The following is an 18734-nucleotide window of genomic DNA, read 5'->3' as shown; positions in this document are numbered from 1 at the left end:
GTTGTTTAACTGCAATAATTGCAGTGGGAACGGCTGGACCTTTTGAAAGGTAAGAAGTCCATCAGTGTTAGTGGCTTGCAAAGTTAGTATCAGTCATCCGCAATGGCAAGTGGGCCGGTGGAGCTTCCATGGTTGGTTATATGTCTCTTACGGTTCACTTTCAAAAGAAAACTTGGTGGAAAAGAAAAATCATTATTCATCAAGGGGTCCGATATCCTGACTCCTGACACCTTCTCCAATGAATTGTAAATGCCACCATTATGATCTACAAGCAGATCTTGCAGCCAGATCATCAAAGTTTCCACCATTGACAACAGGTTATCCATGACCCCAAATAAAAAAAAAAAAATACAGCAGTTCTTCTAGATGACATTATAGCATATCCAGATCATTGCATCGATTTTGTAAATGAACATGACAGAATCATAATGACTGTCAAATGGTATTTAACAACAGAAAGAATTTACAATGCACATACACCTAAAGGATGGAATCATCCAGGACTGGCCAAGCTTTACCGATGGTTTAACCTAGATGGGGAAGATTAGAGTTTTTGTTTTTAAGTCAAATATATGGAAGTGTGATAGAGATGTGCATCTTCCAGACCCTTCAAATGGCAAAAGAATCTGGCAGCATGCAGAAAATACGCCCTTGTTTCCATACTTCTTTTGACACAACCCTTGCTTCCATATTGGAGACTAGTTCTCGGAACTTAACGTGTTTAAGCTGAAATCAAGATAATGCTGCCCGGTGTCACAGTCAAGACATGTTAGATTGAGATGCTAGCACTGTGAATAGTCAAAGTAACAAGACAAAAGTTGTTCACTTGTTGGAATTTGGAACATCATCCACACTGTCAGAGGAGCTATCCTGAAGACCTTGAGATAAAGAGTACCGGCTTGAAGAGCTACCATTGACCATACTTCTCTCCTTCTGTGTTTGCTTGCCTTTTTTTGCTCCAGCAGACAATTCCTGCATACAAAAAATTCTGTTACACTCAGTTTTCAGCATCCCAGACACTATAACCAGGGTTGTAGACTGATAAAATTTACCTGGTTTGTTGATGATCCAGGCATTTTAAGTTCAAGTTCTGTCGCCACATCATTAGAACCATCACATCTATCTCCATTACTTCCTCTTTGCTCATCCATCGATTTGCTTCTAGAATCTCTTTTGATAGAAGTGTGGGAAGAGGATGCATGTTGTGATGATGGCTGATCGATTGGAGTATTAGTGGTGGCTGAATATGGCATGAAGGTTGAGCAGGGATTGGCAATGGCACCTGGATTATGATTTCCATAAAGTGGATATGGCTGCAGCGAGGGGTGTATTGGAATTGGGCCCGTAGGTAAAGGCAGATGAACTGGATATGAATAAGGTGGAGGCATGACAACCGAAGGATCAATACCATTCCATGGGAACATGACCCTAAGTCTTTGCTGATACTGAACATTAAGGTTATCAATATCAGCTTTTAGAGATGCCTTTTCTTCTCGGAGCTCATTCTTCTCTTGAGTCAGCTGTTTGGAACAAAAATGTAAATATCAAAAGCAAGTAACAGTGCCATACTCTATAGGCCTCAATATTAAGAAAATGTCACCTCACGTGATTCTTCAGTTAGTGATGAACACTCATCCTTTAGCCTGCTCACTTCTGCAGTTAAATCCTTAAGCATTTGGATTGTGTCCATAAGTATGGTTGCCTTATCATTCTTAGGCCTATCTGGGTCTGCATTTCAAACTGTGATTTTTCAGAAATCAAGCACTTAATTTTTAGTAACAATGCATCAGGGAAGAACTACTGGTAATCATGCCCAAATAAGTGCTCTTGAGGTAGGGACAACAGGATCAGAAAATTCAAGGCTCCTACTCCATCTTATTTTTGAAAGTTCAGTTGCATTCATGACAGAGGGAACAAACATTCACCTCTGGTCGGTACAAGATGATTTTGCTCTGACATTCTTAGATTATAGAAAATCATAACAAAATCCTCCCCAAAAGAGAAAAACCTACACTCTATACAATTGATACAGCCCTCAGCTGCAGAACCACCCCAGACCCTGAGCATTACAATCACAACACACTCTGCACATTCATACAATCATCGTAGCATCTTAAACCCGGGACAACAACCCCATAAAAACCGGGCAGCATCCTTGTTTAAAGTGCTGAACCAACATAAACAATTTTGATCCCCAAAACAAAGGAGGATCCCGACAAAAAGAAAAACATGACCTGTACAATGCTCAACACAATGCACCTGTACATTCAGCAGCTCAATAAAAATCATCCAACAAAACACAGGCTCAAAGCACATAAAAACCACGACCACATCACAAGATCTGAAGAGTCAGCCTTTCCCCACCAACATCTGAAAACAGAAAAAACATCCCCCCGCAAACCAATAGCATCATAACCAAAACAGATTACTCAAAGACCTTAAACAGCTCACCTTGCCATTGCACACCAGCTTTAGCAAGGCTCCTACTCCATCTAGCAGCACAGATTTAGGGAAAGCAAACATAAATAAGTCAAACCAACTACACTGAAATTCTGAACCTAAGAAGGGAATAGATGCCGCTCCAGATCACAGGAAAATGGGTCAGAAGCTGCAATCAAGCCAACGCAGTTTGAAAAGAGTTTCCAGAAAGACCTATCCTTGCACCACCAAGGATAGTTGGAGAAAATGGAAAAAGTCTCGGAAAGTTAAAGTATCGGAAAGAAACTGAGGATACATTTCTCTAGCACTTCCTGAATTGCTTCTTTTCACTGTTGTAAGCAATGTTTGACTGTTTTACTCGTCTATGTGCATTTGCATTAAGTGTCTAAAACATGAGACAAATTGCAATACCCTTTTTATCAGCAGCTTTTAAGTATGCTAAGTTAAGTAGATATTCAGAACTCAACCACCATTATTCTTATTAAAAGTCATTTAAACTGCTTGCATCAACGCACGGGCATCTAACAGTCGAATGCATCAGACACACATCCATAAGGAATGACATGGCATTGAACTTCTAATATGGTTAGTTCAATTGTTGCTAAACTAACTCACCAAAGAACCCCTACCTACTTGCAAGGCTGACTGGCCTAGCAACATTTGTAAATCCAATGGCAAGTGATCAAAGATATCAGCAATTAAACAAATTGATGAATCGCCATAATTTACCTAGCGTGTTTCCCAACTCAAGAAACTGCTCATTCAGCCTGTCCCTCCTCAATTTTTCACGGTCTGCCTTCTGAACTTTCCTTGCAGCTATTGGATCCTTAACTTCCACCTCCTGCCTTTGTCTGCCAAATACACAAAATATATAACCAACGAATATCAACCAATAAATAACCCACAAAAAGGAAAAACAATTACTTTCAGTTCTTGACAAGTCAAGGAATAGTCTAACGTTAACGGTGAAATAAGCAAGACAGGACCCAAGTTAAAGAATAAAAACAGAAAAAGAGAAACCTGGGTTCAGGGTTTGAAGGGCCCAAATCTGCTGCAACAGATTTTGAGAAATCGTTGGACTTCCATTGATGATCCATGCTGGTTTTTCCCCTTACTACTGCAGTCACATTAAAAGCTAGAAATCAAGCTGGGATTTAATGCTGGTTTTTCAGACTGAAGCTGATGATCCTAAATTTTTTTTTTTTCTTTTTGGAGGTGAATTTTGAGTCTCTGACAGAGAATAAGGAGGATTTTTTTTCTTGAGAAAAATCCTAAATGGGCAACGAAGAGAAAACCACGACAGCATTAACTTGTGTTCTCCACGAGCCTCGACCACGTGCCGATTCTGTTCGTGGGCCTGTCTGTCGGATATATATTTTTAGGAACCTTAAAAAGACACAGATTTTTCAAGTGGTTCGTAGAGCACCATAACTTTCGTAGGATTCGTTGACTTCAATTCAATTGGCTGAAGAGGTCGTATCTGAATTTAGCAGCCAAAGCCCACCCAAAGGCCCAAAACCCAAAGTGACAAAACCGACTGAGCTTCGATTGCCACCTGCTCTGCTTTCGTTTTCCTCTCGCTCTCATCGCTCGCTCGTCGGAGCAAAACCAGAGAAGAAAACGAAAAGGGAAATTTTTAGTTATGAAGAAATGAAGATAGTAACTTACAACGTCAATGGTCTGAGGCAAAGAATCTCACAGTTCGGGTCTCTTTCCAAATTGCTCAATTCCTTCGATGCTGATATAATCTGCATCCAGGTCCCCAATTCCACCCCCCCTTTTTTTGCGAAGGAAAATTTACTTCCATGATTTTACTTTCCTGATTTTATTTGCCTGGAATTAGGAAACGAAATTGAGAAGGCAAGAATTAACGGCCGATTTGGCAATAGCCGATGGCTACGAGTCTTTCTTTTCATGCACTCGCACCTCCGATAAAGGCCGAACTGGGTACTCCGGTTAGCTTTTTGGTCACTTACCTCAACGAGAAAAAAGGAAATTTCCCCTTTTTTTATTCATTTTTTAGTTTATTTTCAGGTGTGGCTACATTTTGTCGTGTGAAGTCGGCGTTCTCGAGCGTAGAAGCGGCATTGCCCATTGCAGCAGAGGAAGGGTTCACAGGCCTTCTAGGATGTTCTAGAAAAGACGAAGCGGCGGCTTCCGTAGCTGAAGGGCTGGAGGAGTTCTCAAGAGAGGAACTTCTCAAGGTTGATAGCGAGGGGCGGTGTATTATCACGGATCATGGTCATTTTGGTTAGTTTAACGTAAGAATATTGATTTGATTAGTTTTTTAAGAAGGCCTAATTATGTTAATCTTGCTTAATTGTGTTGGGTTAGTTCTCTTCAACTTGTATGGACCCCGAGCAGAGAGTGATGATGCTGATAGGATTCAATTCAAGTTCAATTTTTTAAAGATATTACAGGTAAGGAAATTTGTTTCAGTAAGAAAATTTCACTTGTAAGGTGTAAAATTAGTGCAATGGGGGGTTTAAAACCGGTTGTCTTTGTTGTAGAAAAGATGGGAGTCTCTGTTGCGTCGCGGAAGGAGGATTTTTGTTCTTGGTGATCTTAACATAGCTCCTTGTGCTATTGATCGTTGTGATGCAGGACCAGATTTTGAGAAGAATGAGTAAGCTTCTGGCTGGTTTTTGTAACTTATCAGAGTCTACCATTTTTGCAGCTCTATAGACAGTAGTATAGGTTACAGCCGATTTTTGTTTTAGTAATTAATTCAGTTGGAATGTGTTATAGGTTCAGGACATGGTTTAGATCCATGCTAGTGGAATCTGGAGGTCATTTCTTTGATGTTTTCAGGGCAAAAAATCCCAACAGGTTTAAATCTTTCTCCTTATAACATTGATTTCATTCTGTTTGACTAATGTACTGCCTATAGCATCATTTGAAGTTCTGCCTTCCATTTTCATTGTTATTAACTGATAGGCATTAATTCTGTCTTTGAACAGTTCTGGCTATGAAGGCTTTTTTTATTTTAAGGTTCTGATTGTTTACTTGTTTTTCCATCTTTACAGAAGGGAAGCATTTACATGTTGGCCTTCAAATACTGGTGCTGAACAATTCAATTATGGGACAAGAATTGATCATATTCTCTGTGCTGGATCTTGCTTACATGAGGAGCATGATGTTGACGGACATAATTTGGTAACCTGCCATGTAGAGGAGTGCAACATTTTGACAGAGTACAAGCGGTGGAAACCTGGAAATGCACCAAGGTAAATGTTAGATCCGACCCTGTGGTTGAATTGAGTAATGAAACAATACTGAACTGGTACTTTCTACTTGGTTCAAAATTGAAAACTAGATTTCCCCCTTTCAGATTACTGGATGGTCATCCTGACGATCAAACATCTAAGTTTTGATGGTTTTGCTCATTGTTTTGAAAAACTTACAGTTGTACCATGTTATTCTGTAGCAAATCTTACATGATCTAAAGATGTAGATAATTCTGTTCACGTGTTTTCTTATGTCTTGCCTCATGTAGGTGGAAAGGAGGGTGGAACATTAAATTAGAAGGTTCAGACCATGCTCCTGTTTATACAAGCTTGGTGGAAATTCCTGATGTCTCACAGCATAGCACTCCATCTTTAGCTGCTAGATATCTGCCCATGATTCATGGTCTGCAAACTCTTGGTACAAGATACTATTCCTCTTTTTTTATGCTAGTCTCATTTAAAGTTTAGATCTGTCTTTCAGAATCATTTCTTTAGCATTGGAAATTTTCAAAGATTTTCTCTTTTTCACCTCTTTTCTTGGACAGTGTCAGTTTTCAAGAGAAGGCAGGCTGCTAAGCAAGTCCAATCCCATTTAGTATCAAGTTCATTTTCTGATGAAAATATCATGGTCGGAGGTTGCAGTCATAGTGTCAACAGGTCGATCACAAATTGCAATGTACCTGGAACCTATACATCCTGCTGTTCATTGGACGAGGACTGTGAACATACCATCCCACAAGTTGATGAGCAGTCTGAAGATCTCACTGAGGAGGTTGCTTGTAACACTTCAATTGCATTCAACAGAGAATATGTCAGTTCAATGCCTAACAAAGAAACCAAGAAAAGAGCAAGAAAGAGTCAACAGCTCTCCTTGAGATCATTTTTTCAGAAAATTCCAAACCAAGATAATACTGTTGACAGTTCTACTACTGATACTTCAACCAACCAGCCTGGTGTTGTAGATTCTAATGATCAGTCCCAGGAAGCTCCTGTGATGGATTATCTTGGAAGCAGTCCAAAGCAGAATGACACGAAATTGTGTGCATCCTCACAGGGTCAAGAAGCACAAGATGGGAATTGTTATTTGGAGAAGGAGAGGAATAACGTTGCTTTAGTGGAGTGGCAAAGGATACAACAACTCATGCAGAATAGCATACCTCTTTGCAAGGGCCATAGAGAACCTTGTGTTTCACGAGTAGTGAAGAAACCAGGTCCTACTTTTGGTCATAGATTCTATGTGTGTGCTCGAGCTGAGGTATGCATTTTCCATCTTTTCATGAACCACTCTGGTTGCAGTTTGCATTAGGAAAGGTGCATGATAAATGAAATAATTGGAGTTGTTTCTTTGGCATCTTGCAGGGTCCTTCTTCTAACCCTGAAGCAAATTGTGGTTACTTCAGATGGGCTTCAGTGAAATCTCGGCCAAAATGATGGTAGATCCTTCATCTCAAGTTTGACTGAAGGATGTGTAAATGTCCTTCCCCTGCCATTTTGTAAATTATAGTATCCTCAATCTTGTTCTGCCTCTTTCCATGCTAGAGAGTAAACTCTTTCAGTCATCCTAATCAAAAAGCCCTCTAACAAATTGTCTTCCTAAGCCGGTAAATATTACAGGTAATGAGGATGCTGAATGTCAGTTCATCTCGGATTGTCATATGGGTCAATTTTTCTAAGTGGTTTAACACTGTACTTGTTGAGGATGTCAGGGCATCAGCATATCTAGTATCACCATAGGATCAATCATCTGTAATTTGTTTCCTCTTTAGTGTATTATATGAAACAAAGAGGAGAATTTTTCTTCATGAATCACTCATTTTTCCTTTCTTTCAGCTTTTAGCTCATAGCATTTGATATCTACCTAAAGCCTACTCTAAAAGGCTTTATGTAGATAGAGATGGGATCATGCATGGGAGTGATGGGGACTTATAGCTCGAATTTCTTTTTTTTTTTTTAATAAAAAAATTTCTTTACTCAAAGAATAGAGTTTGAATTCTTCTTCTCTCAAATTAAAGGAAAAAGTGAGCATAGATGGAAAGGATAGTTGAATCAAATAATGGTAACTTATTAATTTTCAATATCAATGCCAACCAAAGGACAACAATTATCTAGAGAAAAGATGGCAAGTATATATATACAACGAATACAGCCAAATTTTCAAATGGCTACATCATAATCCTAATTGGATAATAAATTAATAGAATAAAGAGGAAATAAGATAGAAAATAGTTATATTATGTAATTTGATTTATTAGAATAGAATTAATATTTTGAAAAAATTAAAAAAATTATGTAAGGGATCATAATAAAAAGACTATTTTACCTATCGACATAAATAATATATTTTTTATTTGGAAATATTATTTATTACTTTTTATAATAAACCAAACACTGAATTGACCATCCCATTATAAATAGAGTTCAAATGGCAAACATGAGCCAGAAACAGAAAAGACCAGATCATTTACCATACATGGAGTTACAATTTCGAAAGAATACTGCTACCATTCTTCCAACTTAGCCGCACGTTCGCCCACGTTCATCACTTGCTCAAACAGGTAACTTGTAACAGCAGGTTGATCATCTTCATCAGTTTCTAGCGGGCTCGGGTCCCCCTCATCATTGCACATGAAGCCAGCCACAAACTTCAGTTTGAGTCACAAGCATCTCCTGAGAGATTATACACCATCACCCAGCAATGGCCATTGCAGAACCGTGGTTGTTAATCATCGCATTGTTGTCACAACCATGGCTGCAACGATAAGTCTTTGTCTCATCGTTTTGCTAATCTGCAAATGCTTTCACCTGTCAAATCGCTCCAGAAATCCCACCAACGTTAACCCAAGAGCACCATCCATCGACGACGAACTCGCATCCATTCCTGCCCTTGTATATGCAGAATCGACGCTGTGGTCATCGCAGCCTTCTTTTTCTGACGACGATTCCTTGGAGCTTGAAGAACACTGTGCTATATGCTTGGAAGGTTACGTGCATGGAGACAGTGTCAGTGTTTTGCCGAGGTGTAAGCACATGTTCCACAAGAAGTGCATTGAAGAATGGCTTCAGGTTCCATCTTTGCATTGTCCCATTTGCAGGGATCAGATTCTCGAGCGTTGCCTGCAATCCACGAGGTCCAATGGCAGGAATCAAAGGGATGGTATTGCTAATCCTTTTCCATCTCTGGCTTTCAACCTTGGTGGTAACTATGCATTGTATCCATCAGTGCTCAGCAATTTTACCTAAACTTTTTCAATTACTTGGAGTGGAAAATTAATCTAGGGCGTGCTATATGAACAAAACAATCTTGTTATTGAGTGTTGGTTAATTGTAACTGCGGCTTGATATTTTTCTCCTGTTATTTGCTCTTCGGCAGTGCATTTTTTTTTCATTTTCTTAATTTCTTGATATTCAATTTTGGGTCACTTAGACTTACTGGACCTGATTACTGAGTTCGCTTACCTTATATTCGGGTTTGAGACTGATTCTGATAAGAAGTATTGTGTTGTATGTTTCGAGTTATGGAAAGGTATTACCTACTAGTTTCAGATATTATCTCTTGGATACCCGACAATTGATAACCAAATCTAATTTAATTATTTAAGTCATTATTTATTGTATTTTAGAACTTGTTTACTGTTAATTATGAGTGTATTGGAATTTTAATTTAAATGTTTGTTTAATTTTAATATCTTTAATTTATTAGTAAATTACATATATTAATTATAAAATAAGTATCTTTTTTGTTTATATCAATTAATCGAGTACCTAAATATGAAGAGATTTGAAAATTTGAGTATTTAACTAATTCGAATACTTTACTTGTAAGGTTAGAGCAATAATTTTTAAATATTAATTCTTTACAATTAATAAAATTTCGAGCAAAAGATTTTTGGACCCTATTATGGGGCAAAGAAGCTAATCAGCCTAAGTTGGGCTGATGATTTGCTTAAGCCGGACCTTGGGTTTAGTTGAAAATGCATTTGATTGGGCTTCTAATCGAAATATTTAGATGCAAAGTGAGAAGTCCTTTTCATTTATCTATTTATTTGTTGGTCTTTCTTTACAAGCAGGATGATTTGTAGTTTGTACAATCATTCTTCTTCTAAGAACCAACCAAGTTTATTGTTGAATTGAATTTTCAAATTTTGATTTCAATTTCTTGACTATATTTGCTTGGAAAATAATTCTAGGATGAATTTTCCATACTTAACACTATGATTATATATAGATTTTTTGCAATACATTTATATATATTTAATTAGCGACATGTATTTATCCATGCAAAAAAAAACTCACGAGCTGTTTAATTTTCTATTAATTAGGGTGAGAAAACATTGATGTGATTTAGTCTTTTACAAATAAATTCTTATACATATCCATATCTGTTTTGCTTTGTGTGTTTAAAATTGCTCTAATTAAGGAACTTTCTTTCTCACGTTCTTTAAATTTTATAAAAAAAAAAAGTGTGCAATAAGAATTTTAACTCTTAAAATACTTTTTCAAAAATTGATTATAATTAAATAGTAGCCTCTTATTTTGATATGTAAAAGAAAGTTAGTCTAAAATTGTATAGAAATGACAACATATTCTTAGAGAAATTAAGAATGATATATTCAAGAGTCGTACCTTGTGAACGTTCTTAGGTTTAGGACCAAACATTAATCAATTTTGACAAAATAAATTAATTGAAACTTTCGGTTTGATTTGATTTATTCAACTACTTGGATCAATTTTTTATACCCAAAATTTTAATCTAGTCAAGAATAACAATATGTGAAGCTACTTATGAAATAATGAAAATTAAGACAATATATTTAAGGAATAAATCTTGGCTCCCATGCATGCATGAATATAAAAATCATGTTGTTATCAGCACTCATATATATATATATGTCGTCTCTCTAAACTTAATCATTGAAAACAAATTATGCAAATAATTATTTGGTCTACAGCCGACTAGATAATTACAACTTGTTCATGTGGGTTTACATGGAATAATTAAATAGTAATAATATATAATACGTTTGATGATAGTTCATTGACTTTCCAAGTTGATTCTCACCGATCATTTTCCGAAGTGACCTGGCGTGGATAGACACTAAGAAAAGGCTCCTGGCTAGCAAGCAATTTCATGTTGAGACGCTGCCTTATGACAGGTTAAAGCAAGCATCATTAGTATTATATATACAAACAAAGAAAGTGTGTTGCCCAGATAATTAACCATGTTCGACGGAAGGGATTGGAAGGTTAATGGAAATGTTTGATTCAAGTGCTGAACAATTGACAGACCAAAAAACCGAATTTGCTGGTGTTGAAATCTGCCATGGAAAGGTTAACTTTTCCTTTCTGATTGGATTAATCTGATGCTACATCATGGGAGAACTCGAAGTGGGGTGACTGCTCGTGGTTGGCATGGAGCCACTAGGATACCAATGACGACGTTAGACTATGTTTCACGTCTATGGAGATCAGCATCAACTACTAGGCAACAGCACAAATCAACCCCACAGTGACCCAGCGACAATTTTCAACTCGAACGTTTCAGCAATCTCTTGCCAAATTGATGAAACCATTTCTAGCCTGTCAGCAAGCTCTTATGATTATCATTCATTTTTCTTTTTTTTGCTTTTTCATAGAATCCAAAGCTCAATTATATACTTATATCAGTAAAATTCTGAATGCTAGAGGAAGTGTTTTCCAATTGCAGAATCAGTGTATTCTTTGCTTAGTTGGCTAGCTGAACCTCAAGGTCCTTTTACAAGTCATTTTCTGTCATTGTATAGTGGGAATTCATTAAAAATCTGTGAGACTACAGAAAAGGATTGGCCATAGGCCAACCCTTGACAGCAAACAGACATCTGGTATAAACAAATACCAGAAAACAAAAGGAGAAAAAAAAGGCAGAACAACATATATCTATATTAAATTTGTGACTAGATTTACATGTTTGTAGACGTTGGGGGCAATGGAAAGTTGCCAAATTGGGGGAACGAAAGTACACAATATTTAGACATGATCCAGTAAAATTCTGGATGCTAGAAATGTTTTCCAATCGCAGAACCAGGTTGGGTCTGATGGAATTTCTGTCAAAACCTGATTGGTAACCTGGAAGATATCAGTGTATACCTAAGTTTGCTTAGTTGGCTAGCTGAACCCTCCAAGGTCTTTTACAAGTTATATTCTTTCATTATATCTATATAAAATTTGTGTCCAGGCTACATGTTTTGTCCACGTCACAGGGGCAATGGGAAGTTGCCAAATTGGGGCACCAAAGTACACATTGATTTGCAGTGACCTTGGCTTGAAAAGGATTAAGAAGATGTGCAAATGGCCAAATGGGGCATCTCTCTAATATAAAAGTGTGTCTCTTGGTTGCCCCTAGAGCTAGGAACTGAAACCATGATAATTGCATTAGTTTATTAGTTAATCATTGACTTATAACTTCTTCATAGAATACTCATTTTTTAATCTAAAGAAACATAGGGGGACTATTGAGAAATGGGAAGCAAATTATGTGACTTTCTAATAAAAATAAAGAGTTACAGGCAAATTCTATCTATATGTCTTGTAATTTATTTTTTTCTATTAATATTTTGTGAATGACTTTTATTCTCGTGAAAAGCAGAGCCATTGAAAATGGCGAAGCACGTTGTACGACTTTTTGGTTTCTTTTGGACAACAAAGAAAAATCAATGGAGAATCTAGAACAAAGAGAGATGGATTCATTGTGGGGTTGTAATGAGAGGTGAGTGGATGGTGCCAAACAGAGAGTGGCCACTTTCCATAAATTTTCTGAGTCCCATTCAGCTGGAAAGGAAAGGAGTACTGCAGCCATGCAATAATAATACATACACACACATATATATAGATATACAAAGCAATAGCACTCAAACTTGTCTTTTTCTATGTTCTAGACATATGCAATATCACCCTTTCAATCCCAAAGAAAATCTATGTCATGTTGTATCTTCTTTCTTTTGAAAAAACTTTGCTAGGTGCTTGTGGGGCTATAATGCATCTATTCAATATTTGGACAGAATGTGGCCCCCATATTTATTCTGTCGACATAAAAATAAATAAAAAAATAAAATGAAAAAGAAAAAGATTTTTTTCTTCCCTTTTTTATCAAGGAAAGTAATGATGGAAAAGAAGAAAGAGAAATGCTATTAAGTCGAATAATGCAATAATTGTCGGACACACACATATATGTATATAAAATTCAGATTCAATTGATTGGTTTTTGTAGTTTTTCAAATAATTTGCATTACCTTTTAAAGTTTATATTAATTACTTGAATTAAGTACAAATAAATCTTGTCTCAAGCTATGTGGGTTTGCCATGTATCAAGTAGTTGCATGCTCCTATCATTTTTTTATAATAATTATAAAGGCCAAAGAAAGAGGAAAAACAAAAGGGAAAAGAAGAATACCCAAATAACAAAAACCAAAAAGTTAATGATAAAGTATTAACTAAACGAAACCTTAAATATAATGATTAGGCATGAAATTAAGTGATGAATTGAAGGCGAGCTCTCTCTTGATACTTTTGTTTTCTGTTTGATTAATATTTTTGTTTGTTATTTTTTGACCTAAAATAAATGAAAAAGGAAAAGTAAAAAATAAATAAAAAGCAGACAATAAAATATCAACCAAATGAAACCTTACATATGACGATTAGGCATGAAATTAAATGATGAACGGAAGGCAAGCCGTCTCCCAATAGTTTTGTTTTATGTTTGATTGATATTTTTGCTCTTTATTTTGTTTTTTTTTTTAATTTTTGACATAAAATGAATAAAAAAAAAAAGAAAGAATAGAACACCAAAATAACAAAAAGCAAAAGTATTGATTAGTTGAAACCTTACTTATAATGGTTAGACATGAAACTAAGTGATGAATAAAAGACGAGCAATCTCTCAATATTTTTGTTTTTTATTTGATTGATATTTTTATCTAATTTTAACAAAAAAAATAAAAAAATAAGAAATAAGAAAATAAAATATCAAAATAACAAAAAAAAAAAAAAACCTAAAATTATCAATCGAATGAAACCTTACGTACAACCATTAAGCACCGTGACCAAACAAAGATTGGGAGGTTGGAGTTGATTGAAGCTCAACCACTGTGGTCCAGCAGATTTCGTGAACCCTAAGCTATTCATTTGAACTTACCTAGCTAATATTTTTAATTAAAATAAAAATATAATGTTAGTTCTAAAGTTGTTTCTATATTAAATTAGACATTAGGAAATAGCTATAGCTAGGAGTTGACACGTCTTTGAAAAATGGGAAACAAAAGCCATCGTTTGGCACATGCAGTTGTTGATGATTAGCCTAAGGCCATCACGTTCACCAAATTATGATGATTTGATTAAATTGTAAACGAAGGCAACAATTCCTTCAAAATGAAAATTTTAAGTTAATTATGCATTTTCTGTAGAAACAGTTGATCATTAATGTTGGGACAGAAAATTTAATTAGTATTATTATTATTTTTTATTTTTTTATTGACAGATTGAAACCTTAATCATTAGAAGCACAATAATCATGAAATCGAACCTTAATTATGTCTTTATTTAATTTATACGATTCAGCATACAATGATAAGATATAATGCAGGAAATGATAGTTTAGTGTTACAGAATTAGTAATGAATAGATTTGTTTTTCAATTTTAAAACACTTATTAATTTAATTTTTTTTTATAAGTCAAAGCATTATTTAACATGTTTATAACCATCGCAAAGGATAAATGAATAAATGAAAAAAATTACAAATATTTCTAAATAAAATGTTAAGAATAAAAGAATAATAAAACTTAATAATGGATTAAAAAATTAATAAATTATAACGTGCATGTATGAAATTTTATGTTGTGTTCTAGAAACTGATACACAATTTGAGTGTTATTTACATGCATATATGATTATAAAATATTATTGTTTTAATTATTATTTTTTAAAAAATTATAAAATTCAAGTCGATCCTAGATCAAGCCGGACCATGGGGTTGATATTAAGGTTGACATGGACTAATTTGCAATCCAAAATTTTAGTATCAACTTTACATGATTGGTCCACGATTTTGAGTTAGAAACAACTCATTTTCACGTAAAGTAATTTTCACATCAAAAAAGTTAAATCAGCGTCTACGTATTTAGATATCGATTAACCAACATTCATCTTAAGATCATGTGATAAAAGGGATATCTTACGGTTAACATCAAATCATATCCATGAATAATTAAATTATAGAGTAAATACATATTTTTTATAATAAAATAATAATAATTTATTTTAAAAAATAAAAAAATTCAAAGACTAATTTAATGTTTTAATTTTTATTTTAAAAAATTGCCAATTAGTTATATATTTTTATCAAAATTGAGCATTGCTGAAAGGACAACATTTATATAATTAAACAGCACTTGAGTATTTAATTTACTGTTTAGTGCATAATCTTTTGTCTAAAAAACAGGATTCAAATCTCTTTTTTTTTCAATTATAAAAAAAATAAAATTATAAAAAATAACCCTCCTCATAAGTCTAATTCAAAAATATCTTTTATTATAATTTTAACTATTTTTAGTCAATTTTTGGCATGGCTTAACAACAATTTCAAACAAATTAAAATTATTTTAGTTTTTTCTATCTAGCAATCCAAAAAAAAAAATTTAAAATTAAATCTCGATTTTTTTTTCTTGTCAAATACTATCTATCCTGTCATTTTAAATAGTAGAGATAACATCAAGGTATATGTTTAAGGTTTTTGGGTTATTGGTTTATTCATAGAACTCCAACATTAAGGAGTTGAAATTAATTAGATATATTTGTAAATTAGAATTCTGTATGACTTTGACAACTTAAACTTGGCTGCGAGTAAGCAAATCAATTAGTTATTAAGTATTATATTATTGGTTTTTAAGTATTGTATCACTGAGTTTTAGCTATTGCGATAGTAGTTTTTAGATATTACGTGACTTAATCATTACATCTTTAATTTTTAGGCATCATGTGACTGGTTTTAGGTATTGCATAACTGATCTTTAAGTATTGTATGATTGATTTTAGGCAATGCTAAGTCAACGAATGCCTAAAAACTGATTACGCAATGCCTAAAGACCACAAAAATTATTGAATTTCATTTAATAAAATTAACAACTTCAAACAATAAACCATATTTCAATTAACAGCATAATCAACTAATATGCCTAATTGGTGAAAAATGCTAAAAGTTTTTTTTTCATGTATTAAAAAAATCACTCTAAAATACTTAAAAATGTTTAAAATGCTTAAAAGTTTTTTTTTGTGTATCAAAAACTATTCCAAAATGTTCAAAATGCTTAAAAGTTTTCTTTCTAGTGAGGAATACTCCATAGATGAATGGTTTGACAAATAAAGCTCAAAGGATATGAATCGATTTGAGACGAGATCCTAAACATATGAGTTAGTTTCATTAAGGATAATTTTGTCTAAAATTAATTTCTCTTGACTAAAAATAATTAAAATTATAAAGAGAATTATTTTTAAAAACACCTTATATGAGGGATATTTAAAAAAAAACTAAAAAAAAACATTTATATAACTAAGCAGCTATTAAACCAAGGAAGAAAAAAAATAAAATAAAGCTCAAAAACTCAAGTTGCAGAGCTCACTCGCTGAGTTACAAGCCAAACTCGTCCACCACGAATTGGATAAGAACTAATTCGGCTATTACTCAATTAACCATGGTTAAAAGGCAATAAATTAAAAATTAATAGTTTCCTTAAGTTTTTTCTGCCTATATATCATCCCCCTAACCCACCGATTGTTTCTCGAAACTCGATAACCGAATTGGTACCATGCTCTTTTCTCTTCCCCTCTCGACCTCTCCCTCCGTTTTTCCAATTTCTCCTCCGTCATCTTCCCGCGCCAGATTCCAAGCACCTATCGTTGCCGCAGCCACCACCACCACCGCTGGAAACGCGACCAACACTTACACTTCGAAACAAGAGAAAGGTTCGACGAGCGGTTACCTGAGTCGTCCAGGAATGGCAGCGTGCTCGTCGCTGTACGAGGTGCTAGGGATTTCTGTCGGTGCTTCGAACCAGGAAATCAAGGCGGCGTACCGCCGATTGGCGAGAGTTTGTCATCCGGACGTGGCGGCAATCGATCGGAAAGATTCATCGGCTGACGAGTTCATGAAGATCCACGCGGCTTACAGTACCTTATCGGACCCCGAGAAACGAGCCGTTTATGATAGTAAGCTTAACTGGAGACGCCAACGGCCGTTGACTTCCGCTTCTAGGTTTTCCGGATACAGGGGGAGGAGTTGGGAGACCGATCAGTGCTGGTAAACGAGTCGACTCTTTCCGAATCACGCTACCTAGTCGGAAGCTGAACTCGACGGTTTTTAATTTCCATAATCTGTACAGCAAAAAGAAAACTGATTCACTAACGGAAAAGAAAACGATCAGCGGCGTTGATTGTGCCACGTAAGAGCTCCGCTCTTTTTTTTTCCGCCTTGTTGCGGTTAGCCGATGCACAAAAGGCCAACTCTGAGAAAATATGAATTCCCTTGTACTTTTACAGTTTACCATAATCACAATTACAAAAGAATATTAGCTATGTAACTACTTAATCATGTGATGAAAGTCTTTTCATTTTGAGTTGTAAATGAAAAATCTATGGAAAATTGGGAAAAAAATTTTCATAGCAAAAACTTTTAAAATATGTTGTTGTTATGGCAATTTTTAGTAATTTCCTTTTTTGTTAATATTCCATTTTATTAACATTTTTATTTTTGTTATAATAAAAAAACAAAAATATTAATTATACGAAACCTTCACTAATTAAGATTATGCCGGATGAAATTAGTGAAGTTAAAAACAAAATTTCTCTTTAATTATCGTATTATGTGAGAAAATTATGCTAATCATGAAAACGTTTTAAGTTCGAAGGGTCTCAATGAATAATTTAATTAATGTTAAAAAAATAAATAAATGGATAACAAAAGTATGCAAATGGAACCATTTCACATCACTTTTCCAGTATTAAGGGAACATTCTTTGTAGTAACTTTTGATAAGGAAACCAGAAAAGTCTTTATTATCGGGGAGCATTTTTTTTTATCTATAAGAAAATTACCTAATTCAAGGAATCAAACGTAGACTTTCATGACCAAATTTGTCTTATTGTTACCTCTCAATTAATTTCCAATAAAATCATTTACTATTAGAAAAACATATAATTAATTTTTTATTAATGAATTAAGACTTTGATTATGAATAGGATAGTAATCATATGTTTAACAAGCACGTAACATTATTTTTGAAAGGGGTGCCTAACATGTCATAAAAGATAACTGAGATTGAGTAATTTCTGTTTCAAAATCTATTATTTGTTTGGATTATTTGAACATTTAATTTATTAATTAGTATATAATTTTTTATTTAAAAAATAAGATTCGAATTTCTGTTCTTCAACTAAAAAAAATGAGGATAAACATGATAACTGTCTCTTAGAAGATAATACACAGTCCCTATTGAGTTCATGCAAGAAGTCAATTGCAGGCGCAAAGAAAAAAAAAGAGAGAGAAAGCTTTTCACTCTTGAATTTGTATGGGGATGGAAAACGACGAGCCAAAAGGGACCATCACCTTGGAAAAAAAGCAAACCCAACTATTTCCATACAAAGTGTAATGGGTTTGCGTGTCTGACATGGAAGAATAATTTTGTTGCTTGATTTATGCTCTAGAACCTTTTGTTTTGATTCATATGCCAGTTAATTTTGACAAGCAATTGGACCCTGAATCACACTCAAACTGACCAATTCTTATCATCCTTTGCTTCTTTCTGTGGATTTGATTAGTTTTTTTTTTATTTTTTTGGAGAAAATGAGGGAATCTGGACAAATTCTGAGAGCTGAAATGTCAAGGAAAGGTTCCCAGAGTTTCTATTCTGTCCAAGTTCTTGTATATAATATTTTTTTGTAATTGAAAGAAAAAAAATTCGAATTTTATTTTTTATATAAAAAATAATATATTAATTAATAAATCAAATACTCTAATTCATGTTGTTTACAATTTAGTTTCTTTG

General features: G+C 34.5%; 4 protein-coding genes across 4 annotated transcripts; 3 read left to right on the top strand and 1 right to left on the bottom strand.

Annotated features, from left to right (window-relative positions):
- Positions 308-3784, bottom strand: LOC18610768 (transcription factor bHLH121). The gene is made up of 5 exons (XM_007046630.2): positions 3460-3784; positions 3169-3290; positions 1601-1728; positions 1053-1520; positions 308-972 (listed from the first exon to the last, which is right to left on the bottom strand). Exons 1-5 carry the CDS (start codon positions 3534-3536, stop codon positions 823-825), a joined length of 945 nt encoding a protein of 314 aa, XP_007046692.2. The 5' UTR covers positions 3537-3784; the 3' UTR covers positions 308-822.
- Positions 3977-7495, top strand: LOC18610767 (DNA-(apurinic or apyrimidinic site) lyase 2). Its single transcript, XM_007046629.2, has 10 exons — positions 3977-4197; positions 4283-4394; positions 4474-4689; positions 4774-4859; positions 4950-5065; positions 5188-5268; positions 5466-5666; positions 5936-6084; positions 6212-6921; positions 7026-7495. Exons 1-10 carry the CDS (start codon positions 4090-4092, stop codon positions 7095-7097), a joined length of 1851 nt encoding a protein of 616 aa, XP_007046691.2. The 5' UTR covers positions 3977-4089; the 3' UTR covers positions 7098-7495.
- Positions 8063-8984, top strand: LOC18610766 (E3 ubiquitin-protein ligase RHA2A). The gene has a single exon (XM_018121172.1). The coding sequence runs from the start codon at positions 8292-8294 to the stop codon at positions 8904-8906; it is 615 nt and encodes a 204-aa protein (XP_017976661.1). The 5' UTR covers positions 8063-8291; the 3' UTR covers positions 8907-8984.
- On the top strand, positions 16459-17371 carry LOC18610765 (chaperone protein dnaJ 11, chloroplastic). The gene has a single exon (XM_007046627.2). It carries the CDS (start codon positions 16501-16503, stop codon positions 16993-16995), a length of 495 nt encoding a protein of 164 aa, XP_007046689.2. The 5' UTR covers positions 16459-16500; the 3' UTR covers positions 16996-17371.

This window comes from Theobroma cacao, chromosome 1 (genome assembly GCF_000208745.1).
Source record: "Theobroma cacao cultivar B97-61/B2 chromosome 1, Criollo_cocoa_genome_V2, whole genome shotgun sequence".
In the NCBI taxonomy this organism is placed as follows: domain Eukaryota; kingdom Viridiplantae; phylum Streptophyta; class Magnoliopsida; order Malvales; family Malvaceae; genus Theobroma; species Theobroma cacao.
Note: the sequence above shows the minus strand (reverse complement) of the source record. Positions and strands in the feature narration are given on the sequence as shown.

Excerpts from the sequence above, each read along its gene's own strand:
- LOC18610768 (XM_007046630.2), bottom strand. The coding sequence starts at position 3,536 with ATGGATCATCAATGGAAGTCCAACGATTTCTCAAAATCTGTTGCAGCA. Across the intron at positions 1,521-1,600 it reads TAACTGAAGAATCACGTGAG|CTGACTCAAGAGAAGAATGA; the intron begins GTGACATTTTCT and ends TGTTCCAAACAG. Across the intron at positions 973-1,052 it reads CTGGATCATCAACAAACCAG|GAATTGTCTGCTGGAGCAAA; the intron begins GTAAATTTTATC and ends TTTTGTATGCAG.
- LOC18610767 (XM_007046629.2), top strand. The coding sequence starts at position 4,090 with ATGAAGATAGTAACTTACAACGTCAATGGTCTGAGGCAAAGAATCTCA. Across the intron at positions 5,269-5,465 it reads AGGGCAAAAAATCCCAACAG|AAGGGAAGCATTTACATGTT; the intron begins GTTTAAATCTTT and ends CCATCTTTACAG. Across the intron at positions 6,922-7,025 it reads ATGTGTGTGCTCGAGCTGAG|GGTCCTTCTTCTAACCCTGA; the intron begins GTATGCATTTTC and ends GGCATCTTGCAG.
- LOC18610766 (XM_018121172.1), top strand. The coding sequence starts at position 8,292 with ATGAAGCCAGCCACAAACTTCAGTTTGAGTCACAAGCATCTCCTGAGA.
- LOC18610765 (XM_007046627.2), top strand. The coding sequence starts at position 16,501 with ATGCTCTTTTCTCTTCCCCTCTCGACCTCTCCCTCCGTTTTTCCAATT.